Source organism: Aythya fuligula, chromosome 1 (assembly GCF_009819795.1).
Source record: "Aythya fuligula isolate bAytFul2 chromosome 1, bAytFul2.pri, whole genome shotgun sequence".
In the NCBI taxonomy this organism is placed as follows: Eukaryota; Metazoa; Chordata; class Aves; order Anseriformes; family Anatidae; genus Aythya; species Aythya fuligula.
In genome coordinates, this window is record NC_045559.1 from 12901765 (window position 1) to 12919359 (window position 17595).

The following is a 17595-nucleotide window of genomic DNA, read 5'->3' on the forward strand; positions in this document are numbered from 1 at the left end:
CTGCAGTGCAAAAGAAATGTCTGAGAAAAACAGAAATACAATGAAGTACTGTAACAAAATGACAGTTTCAACCCAGGCAGACAAATCAAAGCAGGATGGACTACTGTTTGCAGAGGGCTTCAGTGTGGCCTGAGAAACCAGCCCAGTGTTGGCAGAGACACCCTTCAGGAGGGAGTAATAAACCCCTGCATGGGCCAGCACATAATGCCCACGGTGGTGGCATGTAGCAGACAGATGCTCCCAGCCCCCCATGTAGTTCCCAAGGATGTAGGGTCTTCACTGAGAGGTTCAGGTGGTCCCGGCAACAGAAAAACCTTGAATAAGCAAGAGTCATCTAAATCCCGTATACCTTTAGTTTGTGGGGGTAATCTATGTCAGAGACACTACAAAGCACCCAGATCCAGCTCTCCAGCAGGAGACTTGGAAGCTCCTCTTGGAGATTCGGTTATTGCAGAACATTCTTTTCCCTTGAAAATCAGGTCAACTGTAAACCTTGGGCTGTACCTTCCGTTTGTAAGCCAACACCTTGAAGAACTGAATCAATTCAGAAGAGTGTTCACAGTACTCCCATGAAATATGGTTTTATCTACAAGGCTACAAACCAAAAGCCAGAAAGCAGAGGCTTTCAAAAATTGAAAAACTCTTACTACCTGCTACTATTGTCCCACTGCATTTGTGCCAAACCCAGGAGATCATATCTAGCAGACCTGGAAGGTGTGCCAATAATAAATCTCACATCGTACGGACCAGCAGAATGCCAGGCAGATTATACTCCCCAGACCCTATGCATTTAGGCTATTTAAATCAAAGTGCTATCCCATCAGTAGCAGTCAATCATACGTTGCTATCTCCAATGAAGAATGAGACTTGAAAGATCTTATGGAAGAGAAAAAATTCACGATGTGCCATCAACTAACATAATGAAACAAAGCCTTTGGAGTTTGTAGGTGTATCCAAATACAGTTTGCCATTCAACTATCAGAAAGTGTCCAGCTCTACCAGTAGCTCTCTTGCTCCCAAATATCTTGTATGGAGGGAGCCCTGACCAAAATCAGAAGCCTAATGTAAATACTTTTCAGCAACTGCAGGAGAGGTTCCAAGAAATCTTGGCTGGATCATCACAGTCAGTCACTCACGTACAATGATCAGAAATAAGATGAATGTCTTTCAAGTCCTTCTTAATCAGACAACTACCTGTACAGACAGACTGTCACTGCTACCAAAACATTTTAAGGGTGTTTAGAGCCATTGACAGACAAAATGCAAAAAAGGCTTGTTATTTATATCACATTTTGGCTGTCAACAAAAATACTTTAAAGTAGACATTCTGAAATTTCATAAATCAATCACTTCAAAGACTGATAAAGTCTAGTATCAGTCTCCCGCACTTGTCTTGGAAACCTGAATGCCTCAATCAACAAGTCTTCATTTTCCTTGTGTTGTGATCAGAAGAATAAAAAAGCCTTTTTGAGAGAACATGGAGTAGCAGCACAGGCTCCAAAGGCCAAAGAATATTCTACCTCCTGAGCCAAGATTAAGGAAGTATTAATTAAAAAAAAAAAAAAGCATGAAAATAAAAACATAATTAAAAAGTCTTACAAGGCAAATGCAAAGTACCAAACTGTTTTCAGTATCCTTCCAGTGTTGTATTACCCAGCAATCTATAGTGAGGTTTATTCTGACACTGCTCACGTGTGTCACACGTTGGGCACATACACCTATCTTTGTTGGAGAGCAAAAGAGGAAGCAAAAAGACTCAGAAATCTTGATCATGGTTTCAGAAAGGTTACTGGAGAGTGCAGAGGACAAAATAGAAAACCCCAACAGCTACAAAATTGAAAAACCGCTTCCTTAAGGACATGTTTTTTCATGTTTCACTTCATAAGGAAACATGCTACTACACTGGAATGAAGAATACATTGGGCTTGGGTTTAAGTACCTCACACAAGGGATTCCAGACTGAAGAAAACTGTTGATAAGTTTCCAATTTACCAACATCCCCACCCACTGAAAGCACTGCAAGCTCTCCAGTTTCCAGTTATCTCCCACAGGTTACTACCTTTTAAGATAGGAGGAATACAAAGAACATCAAAACATTTTAATCAAAAAAGCATTTAGAAACTGTTTTGCCTCTAGATGTTCTTGAAAAATGGGCAAGCTTGGGAATAAAGTTATTTGCTTGAATTTAGCAAAATAAAAGTCTTGCTCCAACTTAACACACACTAAGACAAAAGGAGAATTTCACTTCAATTTCTCTCTATGCCAGAAGAGGGGGAGTTCACTTGCTTTAATGGTTACATGCTCTCTTTTACCAGCAGTGATGCTTGGGAGTAATCACCACTAATTCCTGCTACTGAAAACAAGGTTTTCCCTTATTGACCTCATGTTCCTGACCCCTCACATTATACTCACAATCAACAAAACTAACTTGTTATCTGGTACACACATATCATTAATTGTTACGATTAGCTATAAAATAAAAAAATAGTATTGAACTGAATACGACAAGATCACAGGCCCATAATACAGGTCAAAATTCATTAAGTTCTTCACTGATTATTTAATGAACTCTTTCCAATTTGATTCCCTAATAAAAAGAATCACATGTATAAAAACTGCCCTCTCAAAGTCATGCACAGAACAGATGATAGAGACAATACTACACAGTCAGTAACACAAAATTCACACCCTTGTTTAATCATCTTCGTTATATACAGCGTAACAGAGTTGTTACATGCATTTTCCACTTTCAATTTCTTTCACTCCTAATATACATTTCCTTCACTCCTAAATGAGAGCGTAGAGTGATCAAATGAGAAATGCTCCATATAAAAATAATTCTTTGCCTTATTAATATTAAGAATATCCACCCATTCTAAAAAAAAAAAAAAAAAAAAAAAGACAACCAAATAGCATTTGATTTTTTTTCTTCTTCTTAAAGGAAATAGATGCCACCCAGGATTTCCTGGTTTTCGCTGGGCACGTAACAGATTGTTTCTGTTTTAACAATATCATATTATTATCACCACACGTATTCTGCACTGCAAATAATGTTTTTGCTTCTTTTTAGATAGCAGAAACATTGGGATATGTATACCTTTAAAAGGTCTTTGCTTGGCAGTAGCTATTTCTGGAAGTCTTGCCAGAAAATTTTGGGCATTATGGTCTGATGCATAATGCTTTCTTTGGGCCCTTTCTTCAACAGCTGTGCTCTATAGACACTTCTCTCCCCAAAGGCAGAAAATTATCTGAAGATGAACTACTAATATTATTCCAAAGAACGGGAAACATGAGACCGTAGAGTAAAAATAGCTTGACTGAAAGCACCGGGAAACTAATGGAAAGCTCATGAAAGAGGATATTGGGATAGAAAAGATTCAGTGAACTGAAGAATGTCAGACCATTTGAAAAAGAAAATAAGCTTTCCTCTATTAAATTCTTCAAATTAACCCTGCACTGCATTTACATACTGCAAAAGCAAGCATTTCTCAAGTATATTTGTACAATCACACTGTGCGACAAAAAACAGAAAGCCTTCTCATAACTTGACCTTGACCATGTCTCTGCACACGCAACTGTTACTGATTATCTTGTAATTCCACTACCACTCCACATATGTAACTGTCTATGGGTTCTTCTTAGGTGATCAAGACAGCTTTTTAGGTGTTTTTATTGCACAGTCTGAATAGCAAATCCATCACGTCCCACTATCTCAAAATGAGTGGCTTCTCAGCTTATAGGTCAACCATGCATTGGGTGTCATCTCTGAGCTTTGATCAGGCCAAAAAAATGAATGGTGGGAAGTTGTGTGTGGAAATTGTGAACATATTTCTGGAAAACCATTTAGAGACTTATTGAAGAAACAGAATTTGAACAGCTGTGATAAAAGCTTAGGAGCATAGGACATTTAGCTATTTGCTAAGTGACAGCACGGAACGGGGGTAGGAAGAGCAGTTGAATGTATTTCCTGTTTCAGGAAAAGTTTGGCACTCAGACAGTTTGGCACCCACCCCCAAAATCTTGAACAAACATCTTAGAGCAAACTGTTAGAAGAATGTAAAAAATTCGAAGGCACATATTTATTCCTTCTGGAAGTCACAAAAATGGTTATATCGGTAACAAAATAAGAGCTCATAGCAAAACAACAACAAAAAGAGTTCCTATGGGGAAAATACTTTCTGATATTAGCCACTGTGATTTTAAACAACCCAACTGAAAGATTTAGGACCTTTTCAACTTCATTAAATATCCTTCATTATAAATATAATCTTGAGATGAGTGCTGTTTATTTACATAATAGCTGAAAGTACATCATTTGTGAACCCTGACTTATTCACAGGTTACTTTCACAGTCTGTGAAAGTGAGATACTGTCTCCAGGCTTGATGTGGTCTGGAGGAGGACAGAAAACCAGTGGGGAAAAAAAAAAAGAGGAACACGCAAACCAAATAAGGTTGCAATTTGCTGAAAATTTCCCAAACGTTTGTGTCTTGGATCATGCTGAATGCTTCAAAGAATATTTTGACAAATAAACAAGCAAAAGAAATAAAAGAGCCCCCACAACTCTACTCCAAAAATGTACACAGAAAAAAACAAAACCCATAGAAATAACAGAGACAGTCTTGATTTCTACTTTTCCTGTAATATATTCTAAACCTTTAGAATATTTTAAAGGCCCTTCTAGCCTTAATGCAAAAGGGCTATAAAGTAGCTGCCCTAAAGTAGAGCACCATAGGGTTCAAGTATAAATGAAGGTTGGCCTGTGTTCAAAAGAAAAAAACAACTTTGTAATCCACCATTATTATGTGCAGCATATTATAGGGTTTTATTATCAAATAAAAGAGCAATGCCAAGGTCATTGAATGTGGCTGCTATGATCAACCAAAAATAGATACCAAGCTCTACATCCTTCCTCACAATAGGAAAATTCAACTCTGCACAAGCAGGTTAAAGCTAGACAAACACATTATTCTACTTAAGCAGTGCATTTTATATATATAGATATAGATAGATATAGATAGATATAGATAGATATAGATAGATATAGATAGATATAGATAGATATAGATAATGTAGAATGAATGAATAAGAACTGGTGAATTTTTCTTGTAAAATTTAGTTATAAGGCTCTTTTTGTAGCTTTTTTTAAATGTATTTATGACATAAAAATTAAAAACTGCTAACTAATAAGGAATATCCATGTTTTTTTATCTTGGATTTTAGGAAACGCAAGGAGGGTTCCATAGGGCTTGAGGTGAAGTGGAATTACACAGCACTTGTACTGCATTTTAATGTCATCAGACAGAAGGATAAACATAATTGAAAGCCAAGTCAGACTGCTGAAGTATTTCGTCTCTTATCCTTCAGAGTATGACATTGGTCTTCACTACACTGCAGTAGTACAAGAAGCTGTTACCTCATTTTTATTTTAGAGTTTATGCCTCAGCTTCTCCAGTTCTTTCAAGTTGCCTTATCTTTTGTGGGCATTTGAGAATTTTCCATAACCAACTTGATTAAAATTAATCCTTTTTCCAAATGGAATGAACTAATGATCACACAAATGTTTCAAGGACTGTTCACTAAATGTATTAAGATACTCCCTCCAAACTCTGAAGTACCAATTATCTCTTGTGGACTTGAAATAAAAGAAACTCCAACTTTCCATGTACAGTTCTAAATAGCGAATTCAAAAGAACTTGGGTTATTTATGGACTTCTATCTAACAATAAAGACAAAAATTACTTATGCGCTCTTCCTGCCTTAACCTGAAAATAGTCAAACATGTCTAACAAAGAACAAAAGAATGTTTTTCCATCCGCCCAGTCCTCCAAAGCAATTTAACATAGACTTAAGTTTCAAGGTGATTTTCACAAGTAATCAAACTGCAAAGCCAGTCTCCAGAATATGGTACTGATGCATGCACTCAAAGCATGAGTTGTTCTTGTTCACTTTAGTAATAATCTTATAAAATCTTATAATCTTAGTAATTTATAAATTATTATAAATATATATAATGTTGACATCAAATGCAAATACATGTCAATCTAAGTGACTATGTTCACAAGTGTTACAGCAAACATGAATTACATAGAGCATTACAAGTTGATAAAATTAAAGGGGAGGCAATAAGATTCCATAAGCTCTGTAAAAAGTGAAGCTAGATGCTTCATGCTGACACGATAACAGTAAAAAAATTTCCAATTAAATACTGATCTAGTATCAATAGCCTGAAAATACTTGTAACCTCCAAAAAGAGGATTTGAGGCATAAAAAGCTTAAAAAGCAAAGTTTTAAGTTATACTTTATCATACTCCTTCCTCCAGACACCTCCAAGTCAAGATAAACACTACAAGAATAAGTTATCCCTCCCTGAGCAGGTTGCCTATCTTATAGGACAAAAGCCTTTAGTACTTTGTAGATATGCTCAGTAAACAGGCAGTAGAATTGCATGCAGTATTCTAGATCTGGTCTGAAGTGGAATACTTACATACCCAGTTTTAAACTGTTTATTCTTTAAACAAAGATGTTGCAATATTGGACATGCACACTGCTTCCCATTTTGAGTCACCAATTTTCAAATGTTTATGTCCAATTATATTTTTAAATACATAAACACATACATAGACCTTTATCAAACCTTAAAAACTTCAGAATTTAATATTTATTTTATTATTATTATTTATTTATTAATCACTGCTCTTGTCAGCCCCTCAAAGAGAGTCATCTTCTGACATCACTCGTGCCCTGTTAAATGCAAAACTTGAAAGCAAGAATTCCCACTACTGAGATGACCTTGCACTGCTGCAGTTAGATTATATGTTTAAACTCTTAAACTGCTTTCCTTATATGACTAAATGCTATGCACGAGTATTAACGTGTTGGTTGTATCTTGTGCCATTCTACAACTTCACGAACCCCCAGTGCTTAGCTTACATGGTAAGCACTGAAGGAACTCCAAAGGAAAATCTCATCTATTTGACTATAGATAATTTAGCACAGGCAAGATCAGGATGTGGGCATCCTTCCAGATACTAGCAAAGCAACTCAGGATATTTCCAGACACTAGCAAGGATACTCAGGATAGCAAAGCAAACTCAGGATTGCTTCTGCAGCTGCCTAATGCTCAGGTTGGGTACCCATTTCAGGTAGACAAAGTCTGTCCATTCACTTTTACCTTTAACTTCTTTAAAGGCAAGTCTATGTATTTCATGAACTAGAGAGAATTTTCTTTTTCCCCTTTTGAATGAACGGACTGCTGAGACTATTTTTTCCTCTAAAAAGCAAGAAAGAACGTTTTGATGACATACCCTAGTCACTAAAAGTCCTTTTGTGAGGTAATATTTTCTTGAACAAAGAGATATTTTTTCATTGTCTTTATTACTCCAGAAATTAACGTTGAGTCATTATTTGAGCTTATTTTGAAGTATGTAGTAAATCTAACAGATCTGTCTAATAAAAGGGTGTCTGTCTACTTGTCTTCCTTTATTGCAAGATTAGTAAATTCAGACTTTGATCTGCAAAGATATTAAGATTATATATTTACAAAGCCAATTACAAGACATCTATTTGTATTATACATATCTCTGTTCATAAATAGCAAAAAATCCATCTTAAAAGTCTTCACAGTATCAGTAGTTTAATTCTACTTTTTGTTTACAAAGCAGGTCAATCTGCCAGCTTGAAATAGTGTGTCCTCATAATTAAGTACCTGCGGGTCCGTGGAGGCTTTGGTGGTGGAGAATCCTGTTTCTGAGCATCTGAAGAACTGACAGCATTCTCGGTGTTATTCTCATCCTGATTAAAAGAAAAAAAACATTAATTCATAGCTGTAAAGCTGATATGCACAATACTTGACTCTAGGGTCTGAGGATCCATAACAGTACATGAAAACAGCGTATTGCAATACTTTTTTTTTTTTTGACTATCATATAGAAAAGACTTCAAATTACATATAGATTAATTTCAATTCTAATTTTGCAGCATTGTTACATGTTTTCAAATTTTTATGACCAAATATCACATTTCACATGTAATAGTGTAATCCACCACAGAAAATTCTCAAAAATTAATCTTTCAGGTTACTAATGAGCAAGGTTCTCTATATCCTTCAAATTATTCCTATTAAGAACGCTTATTTTCTAGTCAGTCTAATAATTTTCACCTGTATAATCAGTTAACATAACATAAAATTAATCTACTATGCAGTAACAAAATTAAATTTTTGACTAACCATAAATTTACAAGTCAGGTTTAACATATACTTCTAAAACACTTTCAAATCATCTATTTGTCTACAATAAGTTTAACTTATTTGGCAAAGCACATTTCAGGAGTACCACAAGTATATAAGATATATACATACATATTTGTACATATTTATACATCTCCAGTTATGTAGAATGTATATATATTCTATATAAACAGAGCATGCAAGACTAAGGCTGATAAACCATTTCCATACACATGCCATGGCAAAAGATCAAACAAAACCAAGGAGGACCTTAGTGTTATCTTGAGTTCAATACACATTTCACTTTCTTTCCCCTGAAGGAGCTTTTTTTGAGAAGTGCTTTAAAATAAATTTAAAAAAATCTTTTATCGGTGTATTATTTTTCAAAGCACAAAATCAAGTTCATACAGTGGGGCTTCTGCCTTCTTTCAGACTACCTGCTTGTATTGGGTGACAGACAGACCTTCTCCAGTCTTATAAAACAATCAAAAAGAACCCCGAGTTAATTGCTGCTCCAAATCCAATAGTTGCACTTGCATTTGATAAATATTTTCAACTTTGGAAGACAAATCATAACTAAGTGATCTCACCTTCACACAAATTTAGATTCAACATGTCACGTATTTTTCCTTCCTATTATTAGCCTTTTAAAATGACTGCCCTATCACTGGCTGCTAGTGTGAAGTCCATCATCAAATTCTATTTTGCAGTACACTAACCCAAGTGAAACTTTTCCCATAAAGAAAAAAAAAAGTCTCCTAATCATCCTTATTGCTCTTCACTGAAATTTCCCCTGCCCACTCCTATTAATTAGTTGCCAAATGCAATATTCCAGAAGTACTCCAGAATAGATGTCCCATTGTGCTTTGGTGGATTGTGCTAGCCCTTTCAGACAAATTACACAGGGACTTCATTGTCCCGCTGACCACTGCTGGAACTATCGAGTTCTTTTGGAGTGAGTAGCTAAAAGCCACTTACATGTAGATGGCCAGAACTGAAGCTCCCATTATAGCCAACCAAGCTGGACTGGTGCTGAGCCAGGAGACCTCATAGAACTATTCTAGCAACCAGCCAGTAATGCTGGGAAGAAGGGAACAGATCAGTTGGCTCTACTGACTACATCTGGAGTTTAGACACCTACATCACAAGCAAATTCTGAGTTCCAAACCAAGTTTTGCCCTTTTTGGTTTCCAGATTATTATTATTATTTATTTATTTATTTATTTATTTTCAACATTAAAGTATAGTCTTGGAATCATAAAATGTTCCAAGTCGGAAGGGACCCACAAGAATCATTGAGTCCAGCTCCTGGCTCCTCACAGGTCTACCCAAAAATTCAGCCCATATGACGAAGAGCACAGTCCAAACCTTCTTAAACTCCGACAGGCTCAGTGCTGTGCCTATGTCCCTGGGGAGCCTGTTCCAGTATGCGACCAACTTGCTCCACTCTTGCTCAACTTGCCCAATAGTCCAGATCTTTTTGAGTGTGTATCACAATGAATTGTTCCTCTTTAAACCTCCATCACTTGAATACTCTAAGTAACAATTTTTGGCAATGCATAAACTAAAAGCTGTAACTGATCAGTTAATCATGTTGTACCTTACTACACAAGGATTATTATCAATTGGATGGCTCTCAAAGTGAAATGCATAACAAATTAGGTTTAAATAGATTTAATGCACTGCTTTTTGTATCAATCTAGCTTCTCAGTGGATTACGTTGGTATCAAGTCACCTTCAGAGATTTATCACATCAGCACCATCCTAACAATCACTATTCTTAGCTAAAAGTGCTGACAATACAACACACTGCCCAAAAAGCCACTGTTCAAGAAAATACAGCAACTGAAATGGCTGATGAGATATTAAGAAAAAAGTACCATTAATGCCATGCTTGATCTGTAAATTTAAAGCAGAACCTCATTTAGTTTGAAAGGGTATCTTTGTGCCTGCATGTCTTTTGTCAGCATTCCACAACATGAAAAAACATTAAGCGCCCAGAGGACTTCTGAAATTTAGCTGCAAACTACTCCAGACATGCTAATTAAAAAAAAAAAAAAAAGTCTACTATCACTTTCTAGTCATTGATGGAAGGGGATGCTACCAGGGACCTCTGATCCTTCTACTACCTTCCTGTCAAATATGAAAAAAAAAAACAATTCCACATTTTTGGCTTCAAGTAGTGAGCAATTATGCAGACTGATTTTGTCCTTAACCTACATAAAAACTAACTTGATTGCCCACATTCAGGCGCAGCAGCACTCAGAAGGGTGGTGCCAAAGATGGGGACACTCACAGTATCCCAAAACTGCGATTCTGTTTCCAGCTCACTGGTTGTGTCCCCTTCACCTCAAGATGTGCAAATTTATCTCTGATCTTCTCCCATATGTAGTCATTACTACGGATAGCCCTAAATGCATCAAGATTGCAATAATAAGACCCTGTATCAGCAAGCAGAGTTATAACCAACTAATGCAACTGCATCCTGGAGAAGGGCATGATGTTCTGCCTTGCTTCTCCACAGCACTTTAAAGCTTCATCAGGCACAGAGAATGTAGAGTGAGACACCACAGAGAATGTTTCCCACCCTTGCCACTAACTTCTCCACCCTACAACAAACCAGAAAAGTATTCTGGTCCAGTTCCACACCAGCAGAAAAGTTCTAAGGAACGCAAATAGCATGCTTAAGCACTAGATTTTTAAGAGTTACTGACAAGGGAGAGGGTGTGCCTGCTGCAATGTAGACCAACTTGTCCAGAATACAAACCAGCAGCTGCATCCCTGCTCTCTTTGCAAAGTGAAACATTTGTCAAACAGAATTTTGCCTGAGACACACTTTTCTCCCAGGCAGAAGGAAGAGCTTATTAAAGAAACTAACATATGCCAGTTGGATTTTTTTTAGGCTCTGTATCTATACAGTGAGAAGCTCAGTTTCTGCTTGCAACAGGCAAAAGTAATCCAAGGGACAAGGCAGCGCTCCACCATTTTTGCTACTAGCAGTAAAACACACTTTGATATACTTAGAAACATGTCCAACCTCAAATGTCAGGAGCAAGAACGTTACAGGAATTGTCACCAAAAAAGAGGAACTTCACTACATTGCTTAATTAGCTCCACTGACTGATGATTCTGTGAAGGCTTCACTTACTTTAACACAACTTGTATCCTAGTAAGGAGAGGATTTTTACTTAAAAGGCTGAAGATGACAAAAAGGAAGGCAGTAGACAGATATGCTAACCCACATAGGAATGAAAACAGTCATCACATTAACGTTATGCTACTGCAGCATTTAAGTGATTGTGCTCAGTTACTACTGGACCTCTTCTCCTTGCTTTTATCTTAAGAAATCCAGCTTACTGAACCCAGAGCCACTCTGCCACTTGTTCCCAGTTCTGTGTCAGGAGCGGTAGCAAACAACCAGCATTTTAAGCATACTTGAGCAATACCTACTCTCAGATTTCTCCTTCAGTCACATGTCTAAATAAGGGTATTGGTAAGCATGGCGAACAACTAGCACAGAGAGAAGTACAACTCGAAAAGCGAATGTAGGGTATCTCAGGGATGACCTCAGCCACTAAGAAGAGCAGATGGCAGTATTAAGGAAAAGCCTTCCAGCCTTCCTAATCACAGCTTATTGGCATCAGTCAGCACTCTGTTGGTTCTCTAAACAGATGTTATATTTTAGGGCAGAATACAATTTTGAAAAAGAAAAGCATCAGCTTAGAAAAAAAGTAAAACGTATGTATTTTGCAGGGGTCACTGTGCAGAATTATTAGTATTTTTAAATGGATTAGCAAATATGCAATTTATTCAATTAAGTAAGTGTTTGGCAAAATGTCCTGCTTTCTTACCTGTCCTATTGTGGCAGGCTTCTCATTTAAAGAAAATGGAAGCATCAACAGTACGTGGGGAAACAAAAGAATAGAAGCTTTTTGCATGTTTACCTCTACAAGGATCAGATGCTGAACAGTTCAGGAGGTCCCATGATATGAGTGAATCCCATGATATGAGCGAATCCCATGATATGAGCGATATCAAGTGAAAAATGCTCACAGTAGCTAGGAATTTCTAGATATAGTGTTAAGTCCTATACACATACGGTCTTTTTATTTGTCACTGCAATATTTCATAAAGCCAAATACTTGGATGGGAAGTGTAGGTTATTTTGTCTGCAAGAATGCATACTAAATAACTCACGTTCCTGTGTCCGTGCAAATAAATAAGGAATTCTCATGGCAAATGCAGTTTCTGAATGCAGCTTGCTCAGATGACCTAAATTTTGCTATTATCTCCTCCCGAGGGTGGGTCCCTTTCTCCATCTGCCTCCTCCAGTGGCTGAATTACAAAACTGAGTTGTCACTAACTTTGAGTAAATAGAAGATCAGTTTTAAACTGAGATTTCACAGGCATTGCCTACAATTCAAGAACTCTTTGTCCAGGAAATGCAATACATAGTTTTCTTTTGAAACTCACCATAGAAACCTTTACTGTCACTCAGAAGGTTTTTGTACTGGCGAAATACTATAAAATTTAATACAAAGACTCTTCCAGAAGTCATCTCATGGTTTCCCTTAAAAGGAATCTAGATTTTCCTTTTTCCCTTATCATAAAGCAGCATGGGAACCACAGAGCATCACCAGATAAAAGAAGTATTTGAGACTGAAGTAATACACTCAAATAACTCAGATTAAATACAACTTTCTGAGCATAGGCAGCAAGTTGAAGGTCTCTGAAGACACACAAGATTTTTTACAATGCTATAACAGCTAAAAATCTCTTTCCAAGATGCAAAACAGCAAAGAGAATTTCAATAGTGAAGTCTTTTCACTTAGTTTCCAAACCACTAATATTTGGACATCCACATTCTTCTTACAGCAGCTGCTTTTTCCACAGCTTCTAAAAGCACAAACCACTACAGTAATATAATTGTGCCACTTTTACAGGAAAAAGTGCAAGAGATACTTTAAGTACTAGAAATGTCATATTTTAAGGAAAATGTTTATTAATAAAGTTTCTTTTAGTGGATGAGGGTACAGCACAAAGACTTTAAGTACTGTAACATGTTTCTTACTGTCAAGTGACAAAATTCAACAAGAAGCATTTCTCAACAGACAGCAGAATTTTTGTTGTTTGCTTCTCCTTTAATCTATTTTCCTTTTCCTACACACAGGACATCCAACTCGATGGAAATCCATCTGATTCACATTTTGCAAGACAACCTTGGTTCACTTCAGGTCATGGAGATGCCCCTCAAGAAGCACATACGATATTGATTGAGATCTTATCAGATGATCAACACTAATCAGCTCACATCTGTTTCAGCTTCCAAACACAAAACCAAGTGTAATATTTTTACAGCAGTACTGGAAAAAAAAAGAGATGGACTGACTTCCAAATACATGGCAATATGATCAAGAGTTTCAATGGAGGGAGGGCCACGTTCCAGACTCTGCTCCATTTTAATCACTTGAGAAATTAAGAGTCCTACTATTTGAGGGAGGGAGAGAGAGAAGGAATAGTTGTGAATATCAAGTTTAGCACTTGAGTCTTTTCTTATTTGGTCAGGGATTCCCTGCTTCTGAGAAGCAAAGAAATCTTTGCCCTGAAATTTGTCTAGTGCTGGGACAGTCCAAAGTGCTTCCTGGCATCTGAAGAAGGCTTTTCCTCATATAATTTGTGCTTTCCATACTCTTATTTTAAGAACACTTAAATCATGTAAGCAATTCACAGTAAGTGCTACTGTACTTAATGTAATAGTATACAATTATTACACTATTTCACAAGTACATTTTCTACAAGGTTTTGAATTCATCAAATTGCATTTATAAGATAGAATTCTAGCGGAATTCTAACCACTAAGTGTGGCTTTTGTTTTGCTCATTTGTTTTTGTTTGACTTTTTACGGTATTGTTTCCAGCAGGGCAGAGTTGGCAAGTTCACCGGAACACACGTTCGGCATTGTGTCTAAGCTACTTCCCCGTGAATGCCACTACCCATTGCCAATCAGATTAACTTTTTACTGTGATGTTACTGGCAAACTCTGCTTACAAAGCTTAAGTAACTCAATTTGTTTCAAGCAATGCTAGAAGCAGGAAAGACAATTGGACTATAAAACCATGGAACAAACCTTACAGAGTAGGCCAGCCCTTCAGAGTACTATCAGAAATCTATCGGATGAAAAAGAGGAAATCGTCTTTCACCTTTCCGTACTGCCTCCTATAGCAGCACTATATCAGAAGTAGGCATGTTCTTTTATTTGGATTCATTTTCACAGAATACAATTAAAACCCTTCACATGTACAAGATTCCACAGTCACTATAGCATCTTTGAGAAAGTATGGATTTTGATTCGTACCAAAGAAGTTTCTTAATTACACAAATAGTTTTTGTCCATCTTTAAGAGATACCTAAGGACCTCACTCTGAACATGATCCTATTAATCGCTCTTAATGTGATACTCTTAATGACCATGTACATGTAAATGGTTACTTGTTTTCCTGACTGACCTTTGAGAAGCAGAACAATCCAGACATCCCATCGCTTCTACTGGCAGTGTAGCACAAACTGCTACACTATTTTGAAGTAACAAATAAAGGAGCTTAGATTATAAATGATGAAACACTGCAATATATTAGTTAGTCATAGCTACTATTTCTAATACACACACGCTGCACAAGGATTAGGACAACTACAGTGGGGGGAAAGAAGTAACTGGAGCTTCCCTACACACTAAAACTGTACTTTGTAGACAGAAAACTACCATAACATTGCAGCCAGCATGCTGTCATGACAATTTCCACTAAAACAGCTTAATTTATATAGTTAGGCTATGTGACCACTATAAACTGTGATCCAGATTTTTAACTGTTACTAATATAAACCACCACTCAGATACTGTTATATGCTCCAAAACTAAGTAGTTCCAAAGCCAGAAGACAACAAAGACATCCACAAACTCATTGCTGGGTTATGGATTTCCTACCACCAAAACATGCTCAGGATGAATTGTCCTAAGATAATCCGATTATTCCTATATATGAATTCGAATGTTTCTCACCCAACCTACTAACAGGAAAATGGCTTCCTGTACATTTGGCGCAAAAGAGTAAAGGCTCACTTCTGCTAGGCAGAATAAGATCTGGGAAGGAACCTTCTGTACAAAGCCAATATATCTGCACTTTCCAAAGGTTATCATACTCATTCATCAGAAATAAAATGAGAATTTACAATCCAGCTAGGCTGAATATCAAACTCCACTCATTTAAATTAAAACAGCCTATCCTATCCATATTGTATTTAGCCCACAAAGTTTCTTTTCATGACTCCAGACCTGAGAACTATTGCATGAATTGATACAGATTCTAAAGAGAGTTAATAAAATGATGCATGCCTTTCTTTCCAGGAAGGAAAAAAGTTTCAGGCTTTCTAGAAAGAACAATATAGAAAAGCTAAACCCCTAAAATAAAACTTTTTTTTCTCAATATGATGAAATAATAAAGGCGGTACGTCCAGCCTTTGAGAAAGCTGTAGAAAATACTGTATTTGAGTGTTAAAGGCAATCTCTTATTTCGTGATTTACTGTAAGGGCCAAAAAAAAGTCCTCACCACTTCAGATTTAAAATTGCTTTCATGATTCCAGATATTTCAAAGGGTCTTCAAGACACTACTAATAGTCCCTTTAAAGGGCTACAGAAGCTACAACAATTCCTGAATAAAAACAAAGGTAAAGGGCAGTATGCATTTTTGGACCACGGGAAGAAAGAAAAGACAGACTATACAAGCCATTTTTCATGTAGTGCCCAGCAGTAAACTGGAAAATATATCAAACATTAAAAAAATAAAAACAAATAAATCAGGGACTATGAAGTTTAAAAAGGAAAGATGTAAAGAAAAATCCTCAAATGCCATGATCATTAATTAGTATATATTTTTGAGTTTCTTTTCCACTTTTATTAAATGGGTAGAGCAAGAAACTTCCTGACAAAGGCGTTTAAGTTATTTTTCCTTTCCCCAACATGTTCCAGTGCAAACACTACCTCAACGCCATGTGACAGCTTAGTATGATCACTCATTACCAGTTCTGCTCAGCTACACCAAGGCTGTGTTGGGACAGGACCAATGTAGCACACAATACCATGCAATACCCAGCTCTCAGCTGAAGAATCAGATTAATGCTTGGCTACTAGTTTAAAATTGGGTTCCTATGAAAAGGGAGCAGAAGAAAACCTGGATGAAGATTTTGCCTTTTGAGTTTAAGATAAAGATTGAACAAGTAGAGTTCATACACACATGTAGATTGTTTAATTTCAATTTGCTCTTCATTATATTATTTAACAGATAAATTCCAAAAGGTCATGCTTAGACAAAATTTAATGTGTTATCAAGATACCAGTTCTGCAGTAACTAATGCTAGTCAATGCAAAAGAACAAAGAGCAGCTGTCAACTAGCATCACCTTTTCAAGGTACGAGCACATTTCTCAATTTAGATATTGCACTGAAGTCCTGTGTTTCATTCATGCTAGAATTCTTTCTAGCTTTCCCCAATGCAGTTACATTCGGTATATATGGTAACTATTCTTTCAATTACCTGACATAACTTTTACAATCAAGTCTTCAGCATAAGCTAAGTATAGTGTAACTCCATAGTCAGGTAAAAAACACTTGTAGTCCAAGTTCTGCATCTTCCCTAGTGCAATTGAACACAATCTTAAAAATTCAACTTTACAGCAAAAACTGTTATCAGAATCTAACAGCCACAACTAATTGAAACGCATATGGGAAAGATACATACCACTCCATCTGCAATCTTCCAGTCTGCACAACTTTCGTATTTTTGCAGCTGCTTTTCAAACAGTTGTGCTATGGCTCGATGGACAAGTTCATACTGCTCCTAGAGTAGGTCATGAGATAAAAATTAGTGCATGAGATCTTTAAAAGAACAATGGTATGAAAGATCCATTTCAAACTGTACCTTTGTCTGCACTGCAGAATGCCTTTGCGTCCTCATTTCCTGTATTAAATTAAATACATTGAATTCTTCAGGTATTTTCTGAAATACAGAAGGAAGTCAATGATATTGACAATTATTTGTAAGAACAGCAACACTTTAGGCTGTCTATCAGCTTTTGCATGTCTGAGTTATGTAGGTGTGGACAATCTGTTCTCTGGACTTCGAAGCTATTTAGAATTCTTTTTGAAGAACAATTCTTCTCCAGAATTGGTTTTAAACATTTGTTTTAGACCAGATAAGAACACTTAAAGAATTTTGAGAATGAGACATCCAATTTATATTGATGGCAAGTGGGATTCATAAGGCACTTGAACAATAACGATGTTGCATAACCTAGAAATCCCAGTATTTTTGT

The 17595-nt window shown here is 36.6% G+C and overlaps 1 protein-coding gene across 1 annotated transcript in view; it reads right to left on the reverse strand.

The window, feature by feature from the left end:
* PTPN12 (protein tyrosine phosphatase non-receptor type 12) overlaps positions 1-17595 on the reverse strand; it is a 76669-nt gene that overhangs the window by 9304 nt on the left and 49770 nt on the right. Inside the window, 3 exon segments of the mRNA XM_032199771.1 lie at positions 7708-7793; positions 17022-17120; positions 17202-17279. Of these exon segments, the coding sequence (XP_032055662.1) occupies positions 7708-7793; positions 17022-17120; positions 17202-17279 (263 nt within the window).